At 62.4% G+C, this 23,614-nt stretch overlaps 2 protein-coding genes across 8 annotated transcripts in view; one reads left to right on the plus strand and one right to left on the minus strand.

Annotated features, from left to right (window-relative positions):
• CRELD1 (cysteine rich with EGF like domains 1) lies at positions 1-16,895 on the plus strand. 4 transcript variants are annotated; one of them, XM_005295991.5, is made up of 11 exons: positions 1-141; positions 1,091-1,234; positions 1,514-1,596; positions 3,050-3,160; positions 3,589-3,680; positions 4,014-4,190; positions 6,528-6,623; positions 6,959-7,042; positions 7,572-7,667; positions 7,901-8,044; positions 9,639-16,895. In XM_005295991.5, the coding sequence occupies exons 2-11, from the start codon at positions 1,109-1,111 to the stop codon at positions 9,857-9,859; spliced, it is 1,230 nt and encodes a 409-aa protein (XP_005296048.1). In that variant the 5' UTR covers positions 1-141; positions 1,091-1,108; the 3' UTR covers positions 9,860-16,895. The 4 variants fall into 4 exon arrangements, with proteins under 4 accessions (XP_005296048.1, XP_005296049.1, XP_023965708.1 ...); XM_024109940.3 differs by lacking the exon at positions 1-141 and adding an exon at positions 580-943; XM_005295992.5 differs by lacking the exon at positions 1-141 and having other exon boundaries at positions 577-1,234; positions 4,014-4,180; positions 9,639-9,812.
• PRRT3 (proline rich transmembrane protein 3) overlaps positions 14,746-23,614 on the minus strand; it is a 14,656-nt gene continuing 5,787 nt past the window's right edge. For all 4 annotated transcript variants that reach the window (XM_065552807.1, XM_065552806.1, XM_065552808.1 and 1 more), the window contains exons 3-4: positions 22,543-22,674; positions 14,746-21,192 (exon numbers count right to left, since the gene is read on the minus strand). In XM_065552807.1, coding sequence (XP_065408879.1) covers positions 19,163-21,192; positions 22,543-22,674 — 2,162 coding nt within the window. In that variant the 3' untranslated portion in view covers positions 14,746-19,162. The remainder of the gene's footprint in view (positions 21,193-22,542; positions 22,675-23,614) is intronic.

Genomic DNA, 23,614 nt, shown 5'->3' on the forward strand with positions numbered 1-23,614 from the left:
GCGCGCTGATTGGCTGCGTATCGGCGGGGGTGACGTCTCTGCGAGGCCCGCTGCCATTGGCGGAGCGCGGCGCAGCGCGTGGGCGCTGCAGGGAGTCGCAGGCCGCAGCATCGGCTGCTCGCGCTGCGCTGGGCCGGGCAGGTGGGGGCGGGGCGGGATCCGCGCCGGGTTCTTCCTCCCCCCGGGAGGGGCCGTTCTCGCGCGTGCCCAGCCCCCCCCCCTCCCGGGGCTTTGGGCCGCTTAGTGCCCGCGGGCCTTACAGCCCGCCCGGGACCGCGCACTGCCGCGCCGCGCCGGGGGAGCGTCCAGCGAGCCTGGCCCAGCGCCCCCCCTAGTCCCGCCTGCCCCCCCGGCCCAGCGCCCCCCCCCGGCCCGCCCGCTCCCCCCCCGGCCCAGCGCCCCCTAATCCCGCCCGCTCCCCCCAGTCCTCCCGGCCTAGCGCCCCCTGCAGTCCTGCCTGCCTCCCCCGGCCCAGCGCCCCCTAATCCCGCCCGCCCCCCCCCCGTCCTCCCGGCCCAGCGCCCCCTAATCCCGCCCGCCCCCCCGTCCTCCCGGCCCCCCCCGGCCTAGCGCCCCCTGCAGTCCCGCCTGCCCCCCCCAAGGCCCGCCTGCCCGGCCCAGCGCCCCCTAAGCCTGCCCGACCCCCTAATTCCTCCCGGCCCAGCGCCCCCCTGTGCTCCCCCATCCTGCCTTTCAGCGCCCCCCCCCCCCCAAGCCCTGTCCCAGTCCAGGCTGGCCCCCCAGCCAAGCACCCCCCAGTCCAGCAGTGCCCCCCTGCCAGATCTCCTTCTCCCCCAGCTCCTACAGAGCAGGGAGGCGTGGGAACTGGACTTGGGGGGAGGGCCCGTGACCCCCAGGGTCACCTCTTGGGCAGGGAGCTCTGTTCCCAGCAGCTGCCGGCTCCCAGGCATCGTCCCCGTCTTTCAGCACTAGCGCCCCACAGGTGGGTTGGGGGTTCAAGCTTCAGGGCCATCCGCTGGGACCTGCCTCGTGCTCCCCACGCAGCCCCGGCCGCCGCCCAGGAAGGGCTGTGCCCAGGCCCCACGCCCCCCAGCGGGGCCGGGTGTCAGGGCTGCTGCTCTCTCCCCAGCCTGTGCCTGCCCTGAGGATGGGGTTGCCCTGGCGAAGGCTCCTGCCCTTGCTGCTGGGGTTGCTGCTGGACCCCTGGTGCACCGGCTCCTCCCCACCTGAGCCCTGCCGGACCTGCCGGGACCTCGCCAGCAGCTTTCTCAAGGTGCAGGGGCTGTGGGGCAGAGGGAGGGGGCTGGGCGTTTCCCAGGGCCAGGCCCTGAGTGCAGCAGGATTGGTGCCCCCCCGGGCACTGGTGCTGGGTTCCCCACACAGCACTGCCCCCCCTAAAGGGAGAGGCTGGGGCTATGGGGCATAGCGGGGTTGGGCTAGGCTTGTTGCTGGGGTGGGGCTGCGGTGGGTGCAGGGAATGCTGTGCGTGTGGGCTGGGAGGGGTTTGCTGTGGGGCTGGACCTGGGGCTGTGACCTTTCCTTGCTTCCCCAGGGCCTGGAGCGGACAGAGCGGGAGAATTTCGGGGGAGGGAACACGGCCTGGGAGGAAGAGAAGCTGGCGAAATATGCGCACAGGTGAGTGGGTGGCATGCGCTCCCCCTGCCTGATTCCTGCCCCAGCTCACCCATGGGGGGTGTGTGGACAGGAGCTCAGTGCCGCCCCACCCTCCAGTCTTGGGCTCCGGCCTGGAGGTGAAGATCCCACAGAGAGCTGGCTTCCTGGAGCTCCAGCTGTCATCATGAGCTGGGGGCTGGCCTGGCTGGATCAGTAGTTTTGTAGGGGAGTGCTATGGGGCTGGCGGTTTGGGTCAGGGAGGCGCTATGGGGTTGATGGTCAAGGCAAGGGGGGACTATGGGATGAGGGGGAGGTCAGGGGAGACTATGGGGCAGTGGTTGCGTCATGGGAGAGAGGAGGGTGCTATGGGGCTGGTGGTCTGGGCAGGGAAGTGGGTGATATGGAGCAGTGGCGTGGGTGGGACTATGGGGCTGGTTGTCTGGGGGGGTGCTATAGGGCTGGTGGTTTGGGGGGAGTGTGGGGCTGGTGGTCGGGGCTAAGGCGCTGGTCTGGTTGGGGGGTGCTATGGGGCTGGTGGGTGGGTCAGGGGAGGAGAGGGGCACTATGGGTCTGATGGTCCGGGCAGGGGCAGGACTATGAGACCATAGGTTGGGACATGGGAAGGAGGGTGCTGTGGGGCTGGTGGTCTGGGTGGTGGCTGTCATGGAGTCTCTGTGCTCGGGAAGTGAAGCCAGGCAGGACTCGGGGCAGCGTCTCCCCTCAGGGCCACACTCACCAGGGCCAGGAGCCTGCCCGGCTTCGGCGCTTCCTGGGTCCGTTCCTCAGAGCGTTCAGCCCCCTGGTCACCCCCGTTCGCTCCCTGCAGCAAGTCCCCCGGGGAGCCTCAGATGCCCCCAAAGGGCCCTGCCCCCCACTCCGCCGCCAGCAGTGACTCCCAGCCCTCGTGAGACACAGATGGGTTATTAGACGTCCGGGACCCAGCGTAGAACAGAGCTTGTGAGCACAGAAATCAGGGACCTGCAGCAGAATCCAGCTTGGGGAGATGCAGGGCCATGGGCTCTCCCCCTGAGTCCAGAGCCAGGAGACTGCCCACCCAGCTTCCACCAGCCCAGCCTCAGACACGCCCGTTGCCCCTCCTCCATCCTGGGCAAACAGGTCACCTGGTCGCCACCTCTCACTTTGCTTCAGCTTGTCAGACCATCAGTTGCCAGGTTACGCAGCACTTTGGCCATTCTCTGTGTGCACTAGGGGCTCTGCAAAAATCACACACCTTTGTCCTGCCACCTAGGCATTGGGGTAACCCACAGGGAAACTGAGGCACACACAGTATTCATGCAAAACATTAAGAAAAAAACCTCCTGCTCTGTCACAGGGTAGAGGGCTGTGGGGGCTGCTGGTCTTGGTGAGGCGGGGGGTCGCTATGGGTTCGGGGAGGACGGTGCTATGGGGCTGATGGCCTGGGAAGGTGCTATGGGGCCATGCCTGCCATGCCCTGACCCCGATTCCTGCGCAGTGAGACGCGCCTGCTGGAGGTGCTGGAGAGCGTGTGTGGCAAGTCGGACTTTGCGTGTCACCAGCTGCTGGAGCAGAGTGAGGAGCACGTGGAGAGCTGGTGGTTCCAGGGGTGAGTGACTGGGACTAGGAGCAGCAGGGTCTGTGCCACACCAGGGCTCTGCTCTGGGCCTGGCCCAGGCTCCCTTTCTCCTGGGCCATGTACCTGGGTGACCCCCATCCAGCCACGGGCTACCAGCTACCACCTCCCCAGAGATGGGCTGTGCACTGCCCCATCCTGGGGTGGCAGCCACTGGGCCGAGGTGGGTTGGCAGGGGTGGGGCCCCAGTCAGCAGGGTGCGGGGAGGAGGAGGGGGACTTTGCATCCCAGCCAGCGCTCCTGGCAGTGCATCCTGCCCAGATGTCTGTGTCCAGGGTAGTGAAGGTGCCTGGGCAATGGGCACAACCAGCAGTGGTAGCACAGGGTGCAGTGTTTATGTAGGACCTACCTTAATAGGCTTCTCCTGTGGGGGTAACAGTGTCTCCTGCTGTATCCCTCAGACAGCAGCAGCACCCTGACTTCTTCCAGTGGCTCTGCATGGACACTCTGAAGGTCTGCTGCCCACCTGGCACCTACGGCCCTGACTGCCTGCGTGAGTCGCCAGCCCTGCTGGCTTCTGGGGCACCTCTCCTCAGGGCCGGGCTAGGGGCACCATGGGAAGGGATGGGGGAGCAGGCCAGGCGCCATGGGCAGGAACTGGGGCCTGGGAGGGGCAGCACTGTGGATAGGGGTTGGGATGGGAAATGGTGCCCAGGAGGGGCGCTGTGGGCAGAACTGGGGCTTTGAGGGGTGGCACCATGGATAGGGGTTGGGACAGAGGGACAGGTGCCGTGGGCAGGGGGTCGGAGGTGGGAGTGGGGCACTGGGACAGGACAGGTTCTGTGCCTGGCACCAGCGATCAGCACAGCAACCCGTCTCCTTGCAGCATGTGCTGGTGGGCACCAGCAGCCGTGCAGTGGGAACGGTAAATGCGACGGCGAGGGGACGCGGGCGGGCACTGGCCTGTGCATGTGCAGTCTGGGCTACGGCGGCTCCTTCTGCTCCGAGTGCGCAGACGGCTACTACGAGGCAGCCAGGAACGAGAGCCACCTGGTATGTGCTGGTAGGTAGTGCGGCACGGCACGCATGGGGCGGGCGGGGACAGCGTGTGTCCTGGGGCGAGCTACACTGCCCCCTGTGGCCTGGGGTGGCCCTGCCTGACACTTCTGTGAGGGGTCAGCGAGCATGTGGACAAGGGGGATCCAGTGTACTTAGATATTCAGACAGCCTGTGACCAGGTCCCTCACCAAAGGCTCTTAAGCAAAGGAAGCTGTCATGGGATAAGAGGGAAAGTTCTCTCATGGATCAGTAGCTGTTTAAAAGATAGGAAACAAAGGGTAGGAATAAATGGTCAGTTTTCAGAATGGAGAGAGGTAAATAGTGGTGTCTACCAGGGGTCTGTTCTGGGCCCAGTCCTATTCAACATATTCATAAATGATCTGGGAAAAGGGGTAAACAGTGAGGTGGCAAAATTGGCAGATGATACAAAACTACTCAGGATAGTTAAGTCCCAGGCAGATTGTGAAGAGCTACAAAAGGATCTCTGAAAACTAGGTGACTGGGCAACAAAATGGCAGATGAAATTCAATGTTAATAAATGCAAAGTAATGCATGTTGGAAGACAACCCCAACTATTCATATAAAATGATGGGGTCTAAATTAGCTGTTACTGCACAAGAGAGAGATCTTGGAGTCATTGTGGACAGTTCTCTGAAAACATCCACTCAATGTGCAGCGGCAGACAAAAAAGCGAACCGAATGTTGGGAATCATTAAGAAAAGGCTAGATAATAGAGAAAATATTGTATTGCCTCTATATAAATCCATGGGACGCCCACAGCTTGAATACTGCGTGCAGATGTGGTCGCCCCATCTCAAAAAAGATATATTGGAATTGGAAAAGGACGACAAAAATGATTAGGGCTATGGAACAGCTGCCATATGAGGAGAGATTAATAAGACTGGGACTGTTCAGCTTGGGAAAGAGACAACTAAGAGGAGATAAGATAAAGGTTATCACAGACTCACAGATCATGCCCACTCTTGGCCCCGTGGGGGATGCCCCTTTCAGAGAGACAGCCCTTCTCGGGGGTCCACTCTTTCGGGGTCAGGCCCTTCCACCTCCTGGAGCCGCATCTCCCTGAGCCTTAGCACGTCTGTCTCTGCTGTGGGCCCCCTCGGGGAGTTCACTTGCTCTGGACTCCCGGGGCCTCTCTTCTTCTCCCCCCCCCACCCCCCCGGAACAGGCAACCCTGTTCTCTAGCCCAGAGTGACTCTCAGCCAGCGTAACACAGGAGGGTTTATTGAGCATTGAACACAGCACAGAAAACTCTCCGGGCCTCAGGCCTGGCCTCCCTCAGCACAGCACATTCCCCATCTTCTTCCTTGCTTCCCCCGCCTGCTTCCTCTCTCCAGCCCGAGCCCCCCAGCTTCCCAGCTGGGCATCTGATATCACCGGCCCCAGGCCCCGCCTCTGTCCACTGTCTTCTCTCCAGGGAAACAGGGTCGTAAACAGGGTCGCCTGGGCCTCCTCTCCTCTCTTCGCACCCCATTGTCCGCCCACTGGCCAGAACCAGCTGTGACTCCTGAGCTGGGCCACCAGGTCACCGTCGCTGGGGTCTCCATTCTCCACGCCAGTGGTTGGGGTCCCAAGTTCCCTTGCCGGTCCTCTGTAACAACAAACTCCCTCTCCCATCATCTCGTTAAACCTGTAGCACCCAGGGACACTGAGTCCAACCCTCTCTGCATGCAAACCATTAGAAAACCAAGAAAATCCTCCATAGGAAACAAGAAACTCCCCCACTTCATGTCAGAGGTCTATAAAATCATGACTGGTGTGGAGAAAGTAAATAAGGGAGTGTTATTTACTCCTTCTCATAACACAAGAACTAGGGGTCACCCAATGAAATTAATAAGCAGCAGGTTTAAAACAAACAAAAGGAAGTTCTTCACACAGTGCACAGTCAACTTGTGGAACTCCTTGCCAGAGGATGTTGTGAAGGCCAAGACCATAACAGGGTTCAAAAAAGAACTAGAGAAGTTCCTGGAGAATAGGTCCATCAATGGCTATTAGCAGGATGGGCAGGGAGGGTGTCCCCAGCCTCTGTTTGCCAGAAGCTGGGAATGGGCGGTAGGGGATGGATCATTTGACAATTGCCTGTTCGTTCTCTCTGGGGCACCTGGCACTGGCCGCTGTCAGCAGAGAGGACACTGGGCTGGATGGACCTTTGGTCTGACCCAGTCTGGCTGTTGTGCAAGAGCTGGCTATGGGCTCCGCTCTGGGGCTGGCTGCAGCCCCGGGTGACTGGATCTGTCAGCCTGCTGGGTTTGCCTGGGCGGATGGTGAGGGACTGGGCTGGGCTCTGCTGCATGCCGACAGCCTCTCTCTCCTGTCTTGGCAGAGTGCTACCGGGCCTGCGGGCGCTGCTCGGGGCCAGAGGACTCCAGCTGTCTGCGCTGCAAGAGGGGCTGGGCGCTGCATGAGCACAGGTGCATTGGTGAGTTCCTGCTGCTCCCGGAGAACTCAGGGCCTGGCCCCACCCTGCGGGAGCTAGTGAGGCAGAAGGTGCATGGGGAGGGCAAGGCCCTGCTGCCTAGGAGCCCTAGGGTGTGTTGTGCCCCCGGAGCAGGGCTGAAGCAACAGGGACATGGCTCAGCACGCGGGGCCCTTGTCAGTGTGGGCAGGGGGTGGGGGTGGGGTTTGGGGCTGGGCTATGGGGCACAAGGCTGGGCAGGGGGGCGGGGCGGGTATGGGGTGGGTTGTGGGGCGCAGGGCAGGGGGCGGGGCAGTGCTGAGCTGTGGGCAGTGGGCCTGAAGCCACTCTCTTTGCAGACATCGATGAATGTGGCACGGAGATGGCGCATTGTCGGGCCAACCAGTTCTGCGTCAACACCGAAGGCTCCTACGAGTGCCGAGGTCAGCGCTTGTCCCCAGGGCCGGGCCCGTGCAGTGCATTGGCGTTTGCACCCTGGGCGGGGTGTGCCCTCGCGGCACGGCCCCGCCTGTGTCTGCCCTGGGCTACCAGGCCATGCCCGTGCCCTGTCCTTCAGTGGGGCGGTCCCAGAGCCCGGCGCGGGAGGGGGTGGGGCGGTACCTGTGGGGTGTGGCTGGGTCAGGCTCCATGCACTGCTGCTCCCCGCAGGGCACCCCTCTCTGCGGAAGGGAATCCCACTCAGTGCGGGCCCCTGCCCCCTTCATCACCTGGTGCAGAATGGAGGCTGGTCCTGTGGTGCTGGGCAGCACCCGGCACCTGATGCGCCTCAGCTGCGGCTCCCCTGGCCGGCCCGGCCTGCGCGTGCCATGCTCTGGCCAAGCTGTGGGGAGCGGTTCTAGCCACCAAAATCCATGGCAAGGTGGGTCCGTCTGTCCCTGGGGGATGCAGCCCCCCAGCTCGTGTGGGTGCCTGGTGGTGCTGTCGGTGCCCTCATGCCCGCTCTGTCCCCAGACTGCGCCAAGGCCTGTGTCGGCTGCATGGGCGCTGGGCCTGCCCGCTGCAAAAGGTGCAACAAAGGCTACCAGCGGGATGGAGCAAAGTGCCTGGGTGAGTACCATGCCCCCCGGCCCCACTGGCTCTAATTCCCCCCCCGCCCCCGCCACCACCAGCTCTGACCTTCCCTCCACCCCACCGACTCTAATCTTCCCCCCCGCTCCACCTGTGCCCTGCCCTGCTGGCTCTAACCTCCTCCCCCCGCCCCACTGGCTCTAATCTCCCCTGCCCCGCCCCACCCCACCGGCTCTAATCTCTCTCTTCCCCCCCCCCCCCCCCCCGGGCAGACGTGGACGAATGTGCCAGCGCGCAGGAACCTGTCTGCACCGGGCCCCACGAGGTCTGTGAGAACACAGACGGCAGCTACCGGTGCGTGTGTGCAGAGGGCCACATGCGCAGGGACAGCGAGTGTGTGGAGGACAAACCCCCAGGTGAGACTCTGCAGGGACCCTCCTGGCTCCTCCCCCCTCCATGGGCCCTGGGGAGTCACTGCCCTGGGGGGGGGTTCTGGGTAGGAGGGGTCTCACATGGGGGTGGCACTGTTTACCTGGGGGGGTTCTGGGGGAGAACATGCTGGGGGCGGTACTGCTTCCCAGAGGGGTGGGAGTTTCTGGCCTGGGGGGCCACCCTGGGATGCGGTGCTGCTCCCTGAGGGCAGGCGGAAGGGAGTTTGCAGCCGAGGGTGGGGGGGGGGGAGCTGCTCCTGTGGGGGTGGGGTGGGGGTTTCTCTGGAGAGTCTCTGTCCCGGTAAGGAGGAGAGGATGGAAGATAACATGCAGGTAGGATCTGATGACTAAGGCTGTGAGTTCGTCACGGAGGTCACAGATTCGGAGACTTTCCATGACTTCTGCAGCGGTCGGTGCACCTGGCTCTGGGGCAGCTCAGGCAGCCCCTGCGGCAGTCGTACCGGCCACTGCTAGGGCAGTCTTGGGGCAGCGCGCCCCCCCCCCCCCAGCAGAGTGGGGGAGGGGCACGGGATGGGATGAGGGGGCGCTGGGTGGTGCCTACCTGGGGGGCTCTCTGGAAGCGGTGACATCCCCCTCGCTCAGGTGCTAGGCGGGGGTGTGGCCAGGCAGCTGTGTGTGCTGTCTGCGCCCAGGGCCCCAGCTTCGCCGCGCCCATTGGCGGGGGACCATGGAGACCCCATAATAGAGGCTCAACTTAAATGTATCCCCAAATTAAAAACCCAGCGAGAGAACTAAGAAACCGCCACCGCGGCTAAACAACCAAGGAAAAGAAGCAGTGAGAGGCAAAAAGGCATCCTTTAAAAACTGTAAGTTAAATCCTAGTGAGGAAAATAGAAAGGAGCATAAACTCTGGCAAGTGAAGTGTAAAAATACAATGAGGAAGGCCAGGAAAGAATTTGAAGAACAGCTAGCCAAAGACTCAAGAACTAACAGGAAATTTTTTTTAAGTACATCAAAAGCAGGAAGCTGCTAAACAACCCGTGGGGCCACTGGACGATCGAGACGATCAAGGAGCACTCAAGGGCGATAAGGCCATTGCGGAGAAACTAAATGAATTCTTTGCATCCATCTTCACAGCTGAGGATGTGAGGGAGATTCCCAAACCGGAGCCATTCTTTTTAGGTGACAAATCTGAGGAACTGTCCCAGACTGACGTGTCATTAGAGGAGGTTTTGGAACAAATTGATAAACTAAACAGTGATAAGTCACTGGGACCAGACGGTATCACCCAAGGGTTCTGAAGGAACTCAAATGTGAAATTGCAGAACTACTTATTGTCATTTGTAACCTATCATTTAAATCAGCTTCCGTACCAGATGACTGGAGGACAGCTAATGTGATGCCAATTTTTAAAAAGGGCTCCAGAGGTGATCCCTGGCAATTCCCTCTGTTTGCCAGAAGCTGGGAATGGGTGATGGGATGGATCACTTGCCGATTCCCTGTTCGGTTCATTCCCGCCGGGGCACCTGGCAGTAGCCACTGTCAGCAGACAGGATACTGGGCTAGATGGATCCCCTGGGGCGTTACCCCCTGACTGCCCTCCTTTGCCCCCCCGCAGACACCCCGGCAAAGGGCTTTTTCGACGAGGTGACGGAGGACGAGGTGGTGGTGCTGCAGCAAATGTTCTTCGGCGTGGTGATCTGTGCGCTGGCCACGCTGGCTGCCAAGGGTGACATGGTCTTCACCGCCATCTTCATCGGCGCGGTGGCAGCCATGGCTGGCTACTGGCTCTCGGAGCGCAGCGACCGTGTGCTCGACGGGTTCCTGAAGGGAAGATAGCTCTGGGCGGGAGGCTCCTCCCTGCCCCCAACACAGGCCCTGGGTGGGCGAGGCTCTTAGCACCGGCTTGGGGACTGTCCCTGTGATGGGGAGCAGGGGGCGCCTGGCTCCAGGGGGCCTCAGGACTGAGGGTGGGGTGGGAAGCTGGTGGGGGCCCCTGGCTCTGGGGGTAGAGTGGTGCAGGGCAGGATGTGGCACCCCCTGGCCAGGCCTGTGCCAGAGTTCTCAGAAAGTCGCTTTCCCCTTGGAGATGTTTTGTCCATGTGGATCCCACTCGCTGTGCAAGCGCTTCGTGCTGTGTCGCTGGGGCTGGGCCTTGTGTGTGCCCCCCTCCAGCGCATGGGGCTGCAGGACAGGTGGTGGTTCCCGCTGGGAGTGCCCAATCAACAGGCAGGCCGGAGGAGACCTAGCGCTGCAGAGAGCAACACTCCAAAGATGGCCTCTGCCCAGTCGGGGGCCTTGTCTGGCACAGCAATGGGCAACATGCCAGGGCCCCCCCGTGCAGGGAACAGCCTGCCTGCTGGCAGAAAGGGGGCTGCCGTCCGGGTGCACAGGCTGCTGGTACCGCCTGGCGCCATACCGGCAGCCTTTGGCAGGGGTGGCTGGGGCTTTGTCCCGTGCGACAGGCAGGGACTCGTCTGCCGGGTTTGGTCCCGTTGCCTCTCACGCTGTCTGGGGCTGGAGCTGTTTCTTCTGGGCTTAAGAACGGCCGTACTGGGTCAGAGCAAAGGTCCATCCAGCCAGGCTTGAATGATCTTTAGGAAAGACGCCAGGGCGGGTGGCTGGCTGATTGACTTGGAGTCTGCCCCCATCTCCACATGTGGTGCAAGATGGGCCTGCCACGAGAGCTGGCGGACTCTGGCTCGCCCGTGGCCAGCTGGGGTGATGTGCAGAGAGCACTGTGGTAGGGGGCCGGAACAGGGATCCCTCAGCCCAGAGACCTGCCTTGAATCCCCACTGAGTGTGTGCGGGGGTAGCGGGCTGCAGCCTCCAGAGGGGAGCAGCTGTGCAGAGCTCCCCACGCAGGCTCCCAGCAGAGCTCAGCCAGCCCTCGGGTGCAGCCTGGGGCTCTGGGTGGGTCTTGGGAGAGCGGGAGGGGAACTGGTGGATGGGTGGAGAGTTCCTGGGCTGCAGCCTGCCTGATCTCCTGTCTGCGGGATGGGGGAAGCAGTGAGAAAAGGGCCTGGCTGGATCCCCGACTGGGGCCCGCTCTGGAGTGCAATGCGGTGTTTTGTGTCTGTTGGCGGCAAATAGGACTGTCCCAGGAGAGCCCCATCTGCAGAACGGGATTGTGACCAGAGTCCTCCGGGGACCTCTCAGGTTGACCACGTGCTGGCTGTGGAGAGCGTGCCGGGCTGATGGATGGTCAGTGGAGAGCGGCTGGCCGAGAGGAGGGGCAGGCGTCTCCCAGCTGTTGACTGCGAGGAGCTGGATCGTAGGTGTTGACGTGGTGGTGGATGGGCTTGGAGTGCCAGCACAGCGTGGAGCGGCAGCCTTTGTGTCCGGAGGGCTTGGGGAGCTTGCTGTGAGGCTGCGGAAAGCTCTGCTCAGGGCTGCACGTGGGGGTGGAGGCAGCTGCACGGGGGCAGAGCTGCAAGGTCAGGGTCCATGTGATCTTTGGGGGCTGGGACATGGATCTGAGCGCCCAGGAAGGGATCCCAGGGGAAGTCTGGCAGGAGGTGCAGCATATGCTCGGATGGCTTGTGGCCCAGTCGTTTGAGGCAGGTCCTTGGTGTGGTTTGGGATTTGCCCTGTAAGTGGTGGTGGGCGGGTGTCTCCCTGGGGAGGTAGGCACCTTCTCAGCCCTATGAGCTCTGCACTGGTCTCTGCAGCCCGGGGGGGGGGGGGGGGGCAGCTGGCAGCGGAGGCCAGACACATTCAAATTGGAAGTGGGGTGTGTGACACCCCCGGGAGGGCAGGGGCGCTAGCCAGCTCTGGAAGCCGCTGGGCCCAGCCCAGGGGTAACTGGGCAGTATGGACTGGCCTGTGCTGGACAGGAGTCGGGACATGCACGAATGGCCCCTTCTGGCCTTGAACCCTGAGTCTCTGGAGGGCTCCTGACTTCCCTTGGCTGAGCCAGTCGACGCGGGTGGTCGCGAGCAGGCCCTGTTGCCTCAGGGCGGGGGAGGCGTTGGCTCGTGCCAGCAGAGCTGTGCTGAGAACGTCCCCACGGTGCGCTGCGTCCCAGGGGGAATGGCGAGAGCTGCAAACCAGCCCTGAGCATCTCCAGTGGGGACAGTGGAGGCAGCGCTGAGCTCTGCTGGTTTGGCTCCAGAATGAGGCAGCCCCCCGAAGTCTCCAGGTACTTTACTGGGGGAAGGGGGGATCTGGAGGCTGCTGCTTGTCTGTCATGAGACAGTCCCTGAAAGGCGGGGGGGTGTTCCTGGCCCTGGCTGCTGGAGTCCCTAGTTCTGGGGATCCTGAGGTTGCCTAGAGGCCTCCATGGCATGAAGGGGGAGTCGGAGTGGGGACTGACAGGCGTGCAAACCCCTGCATGAGACCAAGGCTTGAAGCCAGGACGCTCTCCTCAGCATCCTGGGGCCGCCAGGGGTCAGGCCAGATTCCACAGACTGAAATCAGCTTGGCCTCGTGGGACTGTGATCCTGCCTGGGTGAAGCGCTGCTCTCTGGCGCATGGTGCCTGGGCTCTGGCAGGTGTTTGACACACGCTGGGGAACCAGGACGTGTCTGCGTGTAGCTGGTGGAGATGAGCGTGCCGGACTGTGCCGTGAGTTGCTGGCTCCCAGAGGCCCTGCTGCTGGGCACTGCCGGTGCCCTGGGCAAAGAGTGAATATCGAGCCGCTGATGAGTCTCCCCTTGCACTGCTGTGATCTCCGTCTCCAGTGTTTGCTGTTCTGCTCTTGTCCTCTTCTGCGTGCCAGCTCCAGGGCAGTGTGGGGTGTCCACAGGCAGGACAGCCGGGGAGCGAGATCCTGCTCACCTTTGAGCTGAAAAGGAAGGAGACGCCCCTTCCCCCCGCACTGTGCCCCACAGGGGCCACATGGCTGAAGAGACGCTCCCGCCCCAGGATCTATCCGGCTGCCCCCTTTGGCACGAGCCTCAGTCTAGGGCCCCGTCACTGGCGGTGGAGCACCTCGCTGTGTAGAACGTCATCACAGGGCCCCCCTAGGGCGCAGCGGCGACAGAGGCCTGGGCAGATGAAGTGACTGGGAACTGAGCCTTGGTCTTCTGTATCCCTGGCTGGAGCCTGCCCTGCCCTTGGGGGGACAACAGGAGCAGGGCCAAGTCCTGCTGGAGCTGAGTGCCAGCGAGGCTGGGAGCGGGCACCAGGCTAGCTGAGAACAGCAGCGCTGGGCCTGTTCAACACAAGGCCCCTGGCTTGGGGCTCTGATCTCGGGGGGCAGCAGAGCGGTGCCAGACGCTCACCCTCTGGCAGTGCCTGGCGCCCACAAGGCAGGACCCGACGTGGTGGCTACTCCTGGAGTCCGGGAAGGGCAGGCACCTGCCCCTGCTGGGGATGGGGGGGCTTTTAAAGAGTGCTCTGCCCTGCCCCTGCATGTGTGGCCTCCTGACCCCCAGCCAGTACCGGAGAAAAGCAGGGCCGGTCCTGCCTGAGTGCCAGGTGGGGGCCCCAACCCTAGAAAAGCAAGTTTAATACTGGCCATGGGGCCTGATCCCCAGACTGACCTCCCAGTCCTGTGGGAGCTGGGTGCAGTTTGGGGAGGGGGCCAGTTGGCTGCAGCCACACTCAGAGGCTAGCCTACGATGGCTGCTCCAGGAGCAACAGCTTGAGATGGGGGCCCGACCAGCGAGGCCTGGCCCAGCCCCTCACTCCAGCACTGCTCAGGGGCCTGGGCATGCCTGCACCCTCTCCACCCACCAGCCCTGAAGGGCCAGGTGCCAGAGGGGCAAAGGGGGTAAGTTTGAATATGCCCCCCGCTGCCTAGATCCATTAGCACGAGGCCTGGCAAGAGATTAAAAAATTAATCACACTGTAGAATACCATTTATTTCAATATTTTTGGATGTTTTCTACATTTTCAAATACATCCATTTCAATTATAATACAGAATACGAAATGTACAGTGCTCACTTTATATTTGATTGAAATATTTACACTGTAAAAAGACACAAATAGTATTTTTCAGTTCACCTCATACAAGTACTGAAGTGCAATCTCTTTATCATTAAAGTTGAACTTACAAATATAGAATTATGTACAAAAAACAAATCTGCATTCAAAAATAAAACTGTCAAACTTTAGAGCCTACAAGTCCACTCGGTCCTACTTCTTGTTCAGCCAATTGCTCAGACAAACAAGTTTGTTTACATTTGCAGGAGATAATGCTGCCCGCTTCTTGTTTACAATGTCACCTGAAAGTGAGAACAGGCATTTGCCTGGCACTGTTGTAGTCGGCATCACAAGATATTTACGTGCCAGATGTGCTAAAGATTCACGTCCCTTCATGCTTCAACCACCATTCCGGAGGACATGCGTCCCTACTGATGATGGGCTCTGCTTGATAACGCTCCAAAGCAGTGTGGACCGACGCATGTTTATTTTCGTCATCTGAGTCAGATGCCACCAGCAGAAGGCTGATTTTCTTTTTTGGGGTTCGGATTCTGTAGTTTCCGCATGGGAGTGTTGCTCTTTTAAGACTTCTGAAAGCATGCTCCACACCTCGTCCCTCTCAGATTTTGGGTTGAGTGCTGTACCCATCTTTAGAAATCTCATATGGGTATCTTCTTTGTGTTTTGTCAAATCTGCAGTGAAAGTGTTCTTAAAACAAATGTGCTGGGTCATCAGCCGAGACTGCTATAACATGAAATATATGGCAGAATGCGGGTAAAACAGAGCCAGAGATGTACAATTTTCTCCCAAGGAGTTCAGTCACAAATGTAATTAACACATTTTTTGTAATAAGCATCCTCAGCATGGAAGCACGTCCTCTGGAATCAGGGCCGGCTCCAGGCACCAGCTTACCAGGCAGGTGCTTGGGGCGGCCGCTCCGGAGAGAGGGCAGCACGTCCAGCTGTTCGGCGGCTGGTCCCTCACTCCCGCTCGGAGCGAAGGACCTTCCCCTGAACTGCCGCCGCAGATAGCAAGTTTAATACGCGGCTTTTTGTTTGTTTGGCTGCTTGGGACGGTCAAAACCCTGGAGCCGGCCCTGTCTGGAATGGTAGTTGGAGCATAAAGGGACATATGAATATCTGGCATGTAAATACCTTGCAATGCCGACTACAACAGTGCGATGCGAATGCCTGTTCTGACTTTCAGGTGACATTGTAAACAAGAAGCGGGCAGCATTATCTCCTGCAAATGTAACCAACCTTGTTTGTCTGAGCGATTGGCTGAACAAGAAATAGGACTGGGTGGACTTGTAGGCTTTAGAGTTTTACATTTTTATTTTTGAATGTAGGTTTTTGTACATAATTCTACATTTGTAAGTTGTACTTTCACAATAAAGAGACTGCACCACAGTACTTGTATGGGGTGAATTAAAAATATTATTGTTTATTTTTACAGTGCAAATATTTGTGAGAAAAATAACAATCTAAAGAGAGCAGTGTACAGTTTGTATTCTGTATAGTAATAGAAATCAATATAGTTGAAAATTTAGAAAAATATCCACCATATTTAATAAACCATAAAATTCCAATTACCATTTAACACTGATTAATCTTAATTAAAAACATTAATTGTGATTAATTTTTTGGTTAATCATATGCATTAACTGTGATTAAGTGGCAGCCCTGGTTGGTACCAGTCCGTGGGGTGTATAGCCTAGGACCAGGCCCTGCCTGACGCCTCCCTGAGCGGCCAGGGCTGCGTGCTGAGTGCCGGCTGCCGGCCACGGCCCAGGCAGAAAGGGGCAATTGCTGCCCCAAGCAAAAACATTTTTGGCTGCCTCCCCCCCCGCCACCCCCAGCCCTGGGCTCCCCCCCACCAGTGCTGACTTCGCGTGCTCCCCCCTCGCCTCCAGCCAGTCCAGCACTGGCAGGGATGGCGTAAGCAGCGGGGCTCCCGGGCCGCGCCTCAGCCCAGGGTCCCTCCAGCCGGGGCTGCCGGACCCAGGAGGGCAAAGCCAGGGGCCCGCACGGCAGGGACTGAGGAGCTGAGGCAGGGCAGCCCCAGAGGAAGCGGAGCCCCGGAGAGCAGGACGCGGCCCCGCATGGCAACACCCCGGGCACCAGTCCCCACTATGGCCCCATTGCTGCTGCTCCTGGCTGCCGTGCTGCAGTCCCTGGGTGGCAAGGGCTGCTTCGCCCAGCCCCAGCCGCGGTGCTGGGGGGCGGCCGCCCTGCGGCACCTGCAGGCAGCGCCCTGTGCCCCACAGGGCGGCCCCCCAGCCCAAGTGCCCCGCGCTCGGAGCCTGCCTGGCCATACGGTGCGGGCGCTGCTCCCCAACATGAACCGCAGTGGCCCCAGGGCCACACACTGCTGCTGCTGCCAGGGCCGGCTCTAGGCTTTTGGTGCCCCTGAACATGTGCCTCCCCAAGCACGGGCTTGGTTTGCTGGGGCCTGGAGCCGGCCCTGGCTCTGCTCTGGGGGGGTTGGTTGCACGTGTGGGGTGGGAGCCCTGCCTGCCAACGTCACCAAGTGCCGGCTTGAGGCATCTGCACCAGGCAGGGATCCACCTGTGCTCTGACGAACAGACGGTTTGGGCCCTGCTGAGTGCAGCCCCGAAGCCTGCTCAACTTTGCCCCTGGGGCCCACTCAGCAAGGTGCTAGGGGAGGCCAGCAGGGCAGCGATGGGGGATGGAAAACAAGGGGCCCCTGGGGGGGGGGGGAGGGGGGGCTGGTCATGGCAGCCTTGGGTCTTAGAGCAGCTTCCCCCTGGACTCAGAATTCAGCCCCCTGCCCCCCCCCCCCCCGAGCTTGGTTTCTTACTGAACTGAGTACCCCAACTCCACTGCAGGGGGGTGCTCGCCAGGCCCAGCTCCTCCCCCCACATCCTCCCCTGTCCCAGCCCCGAGCTGCCCATGCCCATGGCTGCTGCATTGGTCCGTCCCTGTTATGGCTGTTTGTGTATTTATTGGCTCACACCTCAGGAAAATAAATGTGTTCACACCCTGCCGGGCGCTGTGGTCCTTGGGCGCTGGGGGTGGGGGGCTGCAGCCCGCGGTCCAGGCATGGCAGAGATGCCTGGGAGTGGGGTGCAGCTGCCCCTGCACCGTAGGGGGTGGGAACAAGGAGGTGGGGGTGGGGTGTCGGAGCCAGGCTGTGGGGGAGCTGGTGCTCTGGGGCAAAGGGTGTGTGGGGGGGGCTCACACAGCGGAGTGGTCGTGGGAACCAGTCCCACCAGCCAGCTGAGTGGGGCCCCGTGACAGGTCTCCCCGGGGCTCGCAAACCCAGACAGGGGGGTGGGAGTGTGTGTGGGGGTCCTTGTGATGCGTTCACTGTGCTGTCCCATGCCCTTCGGGGGGGGGGGGGAGCAGACAGGCAGCCCCTCCCTGTGCTCCATGGGGCTCTCCCCGGGACACAGCCCCTTCCTGTGCTCCATAGCCCCCCCCCAGAGACACAGCCCCTTCCTGTGCTCCATAGCCCCCGCCCCCGCCGAGAGACAGCCCCTCCCTGTGCTCCGTAGCCCCCCCCCCCCCCCAGGCACATCTCTGCCCTGTGCCCACGGCCCCCCGGCCCGGCACCCATGGGGGGGGGGTGTCCTGGCAGGGCCGGCTCCAGGCACCAGCCTACCACGCATGTGCTTGGGGTGGTCCCTGGAGGGGGGGGGGTCAGGGTTGTTTTCTTTTTTTTTTGTTAAACATACCGGGGCTGTTGGGGCGCCCGGCGGCGCTCCGGCCCGAGAGGGGGGGGGCGCACTGGGCTCGCTGCCCTCCCCGTGGTGCTCCGGACAGCCGGGGAGAGAAAGACAGAGCCGGCCCTGGGTCCTGCAGTTACTGGTGTCACCGGCACCTGGTCTGGGGCCCCCCTCGCTGGGGAGGGCAGCTCAGCACCTGTGGGGCTACTGGATGGGGCTGGCCAATGAGGGGAGGGGGGCTGAGACCCCCAAGACTATTTCCCCCCCACACCCCCATTCCCTGGCGGGGGTAATGCACCAGCCCGGCCAGCTCAGGGGTCAGGACCCACGTCTGCTGGGCTGGACCCAGGTGAGGGAAAAGCCACAGGGCCCCGCCAAGCCCCTTGTCCCGGCTTCTGGTGCCCAGTGAGGGGATCCCCTGTGACCCCCATCCAGAGCAGACCCCCCCCCAGCTGGGACTGGAGGCGCTGGCACTCCGTGTTGTACCCTGGGGTGGGGGCAGAGCAAGGCCAGTCTTGGGGCCACAGTGGGAGGGAAGGGGGGGCAGAAAGGAACAAATGACTTACGGGACAGATGGAATGGTGGGGGGGGGGCTTGGCAGGTGCAGAGTGGGGTGGGGAAGGAGCCCCCCCCCCCCCACTTGTTCTGGCCCAGGAAACCTTCATCTGCCTCTGGAGCCAGGCCCCCTTGCTCGGCCCATAGTGCAGGGCACTTCCCACAGCTCCCCCGGCACTGGCAGGGCCTGTCCCATCCCCCCACCCCAGCGTGCAGATGCATGACCGACCCACGGGGATCCCCTGGAAGGGGTTCGACCCCTGTCCCCAGCGTGGGGCACAGACTGCCCCCCAGAGCTATGGGCCCTGCCACAGGGAGAAATCGCTCCAGCACGGCAGGGGACTTGTGAGAGCAAATTTATTTCGTTCTTTTGGCACAAACAGACCCACAGCAACAGCCCCCCCACCCCTGCGCAGGTCAGCCCCCCACCTCTGCCCCCTTAGGATCAGGGCTGGTGGCTCCTGCCCCACCTGTTGTGGTGCCTGCGCAATGTTGGGCCCTGGGGCAGCCTCACCTGAGCCGTTCTCTGGGCTTGGCCTAGTGGGGGGCTCAGCCCTGCCGTGCCCATGGGTCCCCCTTGGCTAAGGCCACCTCCCCCCCCCCCCCCCGCAGCAGCCCTGGCTGCATGGGCCTAACCCCCACCCCCCTCCCTGAGGGTGCTCAGCGGGGGGCTCCTCCCTGGCCTTGGCCCTCACTCAGCCGGAGCCAGCGCTCCCCCCCCAGCCCGGCTCTGCAGCATGTGCGGGAAAGCAAGTCCTGCCCCCTCTGTGCTGGTGCTTCCTGGGCTGGCCCAGCCCCCCACCCGCCCCCCAGTGCAAAATCTGAGCTGGGAAAATGGATCTACATAAAATCACTGATGGAGGTCGGGGGTTGGCACTAGGCAGGGCTGGGGCAGGCAGGGAGCCCGTTGGTCATGGGCTCTCCCTGGCACTGCCCCATGCCAGGGCTCCACGGCCTGCCAGCACCAGGGCTGGGCTCCGGCCGCTATCCGCCGCGCTGTGCCGAGGGGGGCCGCCCTGGCCCTGCCCCTCACAGCTCAATGGTGTCACTCGACAGGCTGCGGGAATCCACCTGCTTGCTGAGTGCCAGGAAACTCCTCCTGGCTTCACGCTCAGAGTCTCCGGCGCCGCCCGTGGTGCTGGGCCCGGAGGCCTCGTCGGGGAGCAGCGGGGCCCGGCTGGGCGTCTCCTCCAGGGGCAGGCTCTCCAGCGAGGAGAGGCCGTGCCGCCAGGGGTTCCAGCTGATCTTCAGGGAGCCCTTAGAGAAGCTGTCGAGGGAGCTGCCCGAGACGGTGCCCTCGGTGGGGGGCTGGCTGGGCAGGCCCTTGCTGGGGGGCAGGCTGGCGCTCTGGGAGGGCAGGTCGCTGAGCGAGCTGCAGCGGGCCAGGCTGTACAGGTAGTCGGGGTCGCTGCTGCGCCGCTGCCGGGCCTTGGCGGGCAGCAGCGGCTCGGCCGTGGGCGTGAGGGCAGAGCTCCGGCGCAGCGAGGAGCGGGAGTCCTGGCGCACCAGGCGCCCGGGGTACTGCAGGCTGGAGCGCAGGAAGATGCTGTCGCGCACCAGGTGCTCCTTGAAGAGCGCCTCGTCGATGCTGCGGCTCAGGTTGATGGGCGAGGGTGGGCGGAACTCCAGCTCGCCGAGCGACAGCACCGACTCCTTCTCGAAGCAGACGCTGGTGTAGGAGCGCCCCATGCGCGCGGCATTGGGGCACTTGGGGCTGGCGCCAGCCCGGCCCAGCAAGGAGGTGGAGCCCCCGGCAGAGAAGGCCCCCGTCGCCCTCACCTCGTTGCTGCCCCTCAGTGCCCGCAGGTGCACCTGCTCGGGCGGGTTGCGGATCAGGCTTTTGCTGATGTCGTTGCTGGCCGCCCGCTCCTGCGTGCCGTTGGCCCAGTCGTAGCAGTTGTTGGGGTACTCGGGCGCCTCGGCCTTGCGGTAGGTGCAGAAGTAGCGGACGAGCTTGGCCCAGCAGGTGTGGTCAGCGGAGCCGCAGCACTGGCACAAGGGGTGTGAGGCCACGAAGCACAGGGCAAAGGCCAGCAGCAGCTCGCAGATTCGGAACCAGAACTGCACGAACCACCAGGGCCAGGAGAATTCCCCTGGCGGGCCCAGCACCCCGCCCAGCCACAGGGCCCCGTACGCCTGGAGCCCACAGCACAGCAGCCCCAGAGCGCTACACCCCAGCAGCACCCGCGGGCAGGGGCCCAGCCCCTGCAGGGCTCTGCCCGGCCCAGGCAGCTCCTGGGGGTCCTCACAGCCAAGCGACCCCCGCTGGGCCTCGCCCGGCCCGGCAGGCTGGTGGGGCCGCAGCTTCCAGTACGCAGCCAGGCTGGCCAGCATGAGGGAGGTGCCGCAGGCGCAGGAGAGCAGGTGCAGCCCCACGCCCAGCACGGGGCTCAGCAGCGACGAGAGCAGGTCGGCTGCCAGCAGCGCGGTGCTCTGGAGCGAGGCCAGCGCGGCCAGCAGGGGCAGGCTCTGCAGGGGGGGCGGCAGCAGCTGTAGCCGGGCCACGCGCAGGAGGAGCAGCAGCAGCAGGGCGAAGGCGCCGAGCAGCAGCAGGAAGGGCGCGTTGTACAGCAGCCGCACGGCTGGGGCGGGCAGCCTGGCCCTGGCGCCGTAGGGGTCGGTGAGAAGGAAGGCGGCGCGGAGCAGGCCGGCGCCCAGCAGCAGGGCGTTGGCGCCCAGGGTGTAGGGCAGGTGGGGCAGGCCCAGGACGGGCGAGCCGACGAGGCTGGCCACGCAGACCAGGCTGAGCAGCAAGAAGAGGGTGCTGGTGCCATAGACGTGCAGCTCCCAGGCGAAGCCGAGCGTGCGCTGCAGGTCTGCCCAGTGCAGCAGCGTCTGGTTGGGCTGCAGGAGGCTGCAGGTCCCACTGGCATGGGGGCAGGGCAGGCTAGAGGCGGGCACCGTGGCTGGGACGCTGGGCCCAGGCCTGGGCAGAGGGGGGCGCTGAAGAGCTCGCTGGGTGCTGACTCTGATCAGGCCCCGCTGGGGAGTGGCTGGGGGCTGGGGGTGGGCGGGCACAGGGGCCGTGGTGCTGCCAGGGCCAGGAGGTCGGGTCCCATCTGCAAACAGCAAGGGGCACATTGTCACCAGGGCAGTGAGGGGCATCGGCAGAGAGGTGACATTTGGGGGGGGGGCATGTGGGGTCAAGTGCCCCCCAGCTTGGCTGGCCCGGGGCAGGGAGGGAGAGGGGCTCTGTCCTTCTCTCCCTGCCGAGTTTAGCCCCAGCGCCCTTGGGCCAGTCGCCAGCTGCCCATGGACAGGGCGGGGTGTCCCCCCTCCAGCGGGGAGCCCAGCTCCGCTCCCCCCACCAGCTCCCTGAGGGCTCTGAGCCAAGCCCTGTCCTGCATGGGGGGGGGAATCCCCCGGGCCTGGACCATTCACCCACCCCATGGCGTCCGAGCACGCAGCCCAAGTGCCCCCACTGCCAACCCCTATGGGTAACTGCTCCCCAGGGCACAGCCCGCTCAGTAAGTACCCACAGTGCACTGTGGCCGCAGATACCCGGGCTCCGGTTCTGGCTGTGCCCGGTGTTCTCCCTGCACCCAGGGCTGGCCAGACCCCCCACAGCGCCCATGCTCTGCATGGGGAGGGGCCTGCAGGGGCTGCAGCGCTCCCTGGCTCCAACCCAGCCTGTCACCAGCCCTGGCTCCCACCTGCTCCTGTTCCCAGCACCTGGCCGAGGCCGGGTCCTGCCCCCGCGGGGCTCTTGCAGGCCCTGATGCGGGCGCCTCCTGCCTGCGGATTTCGGGGGCAGCGGAAAGGGCTGCTCCGGTCACAGAGATGGGAGAACTGGGCCCGGGGCCGGGCTGCAGCGAGTCAGGAACCCCCCCAGGAACGAGGGTTTGTCCCAGGCAGGATCAGGGTTCCCGGGAAGCCCAGCCGGAGGGGGGTGGGGCAGCCAGCGCTGATCCCCGTGGGGGGAGGGGATTAGGTTCACCGTCACTAGGAATAGCCCTGATTGAAGTGGTCACTGAGCCCCAGCCAGAAATAGCTGCTCCCTGCCCCCCAATCCCCTTAGGGACCAGCCTGGCTCCTCTGACGGCATCAGTGCCCCCGTGACCCCCAGGCTGCCCGGCTGGGGCCAAAGCCCTACAGCTCCTGTCTGGGCCAGGCCTCTGACGAGCCCCTCTGCTCTGCGGGCCTTCAGGCTGCCGGGGGGGGGGGGGCAGCACCTCGACATTCCCACAGGCACCTCACAAGGTGGGTCCCAGCACCCCCCTCCCCAGGAGCGCCTCTAAACTCTGCATCCTCAGTCCCCGCAGGGCTGGGTAGGACTGGGCCAGTTGGGACCCACTGGGGCCTCTCTGAGCCCGCGGTGCCCAGGCCCTGCTGGGGCAGCCCCCAGGCCCAGCTGCCTGTGGTGGTGGGAGAGAGGGGCTGGCTGAGTCACGGGACGGATCCCCCATCACCTGAGTGCCTGGTCCCCAGCGGCGGTGGCCTGGGGGCAGAGGTGGCCGTGGAGGTGGTGTTCACGGGGGTTCTTGGGTCCACAGCTCCCCGGACTCGCTGCGGGGCCCCAATCTCCTCCTCGGCTGCAGCCCCTGAAACAGAACCAAGGGCCCGGGGGCTTCAGGTGGCTGCACCGGCTGCCCCATGGCCATGCACTCAGCCTCACTCGCCCATGGGTGAACAGAACATGAGAACGGCCAGACTGGGTCAGACCAAAGGACCATCCAGTCCAGTGTCCTGTCTGCCAACAGTGGCCAATGCCAGGTGCCCCAGAGGGAGTGAACCTAACAGGCAATGATCAAGTGATCTCTCTCCTGCCATCCATCTCCACCCTCTGACAAACAGAGGCTAGGGACACCCTTCCTTACCCATCCTGGCTAATAGCCATTAATGGACTTAACCACCATGAATTTATCCAGTTCTCTTTTAAACACTGTTATAGTCCTAGCCGTCACAACCTCCTCAGGTAAGGAGTTCCACAAGTTGACTGTGCGCTGCGTGAAGAAGAACTTCCTTTTATTTGTTTTAAACCTGCTGCCTATTAATTTCATTTGATGACCCCTAGTTCTTGTATTATGGGAACAAGTAAATAACTTTTCCTTATCCACTTTCTCCACATCACTCATGATTTTATATACCTCTATCATATCCCCCGAGTCTCCTCTTTTCCAAGCTGATCTATATAAGGGCAATAAGATATTCTGTGTCTTATTCTTTATCCCCTTTTTAATGATTCCTAACATCCTGTTTGCTTTTTTGAACGCCTCTGCACACTGCGTGGACATCTTCAGAGAACTATCCACGATGACTCCAAGATCTTTTTCCTGATTTGTTGTAGCTAAATTAGCCCCCATCATATTGTATGTATAGTTGGGGTTATTTTTTCCAGTGTGCATTACTTTACATTTATCCACATTAAATTTCATTTGCCATTTTGTTGCCCAATCACTTAGTTTTGTGAGATCTTTTTGAAGTTCTTCACAGTCTGCTTTGGTCTTAACTATCTTGAGCAGTTTAGTATCATCTGCAAAC

This window comes from Chrysemys picta, chromosome 7, assembly GCF_011386835.1.
Source record: "Chrysemys picta bellii isolate R12L10 chromosome 7, ASM1138683v2, whole genome shotgun sequence".
NCBI classification, from domain to species: Eukaryota; Metazoa; Chordata; order Testudines; family Emydidae; genus Chrysemys; species Chrysemys picta.

Excerpts from the sequence above, each read along its gene's own strand:
- CRELD1 (XM_005295991.5), top strand. The coding sequence starts at position 1,109 with ATGGGGTTGCCCTGGCGAAGGCTCCTGCCCTTGCTGCTGGGGTTGCTG. Across the intron at positions 1,597-3,049 it reads CTGGCGAAATATGCGCACAG|TGAGACGCGCCTGCTGGAGG; the intron begins GTGAGTGGGTGG and ends ATTCCTGCGCAG. Across the intron at positions 7,043-7,571 it reads AGGCTCCTACGAGTGCCGAG|ACTGCGCCAAGGCCTGTGTC; the intron begins GTCAGCGCTTGT and ends CTCTGTCCCCAG.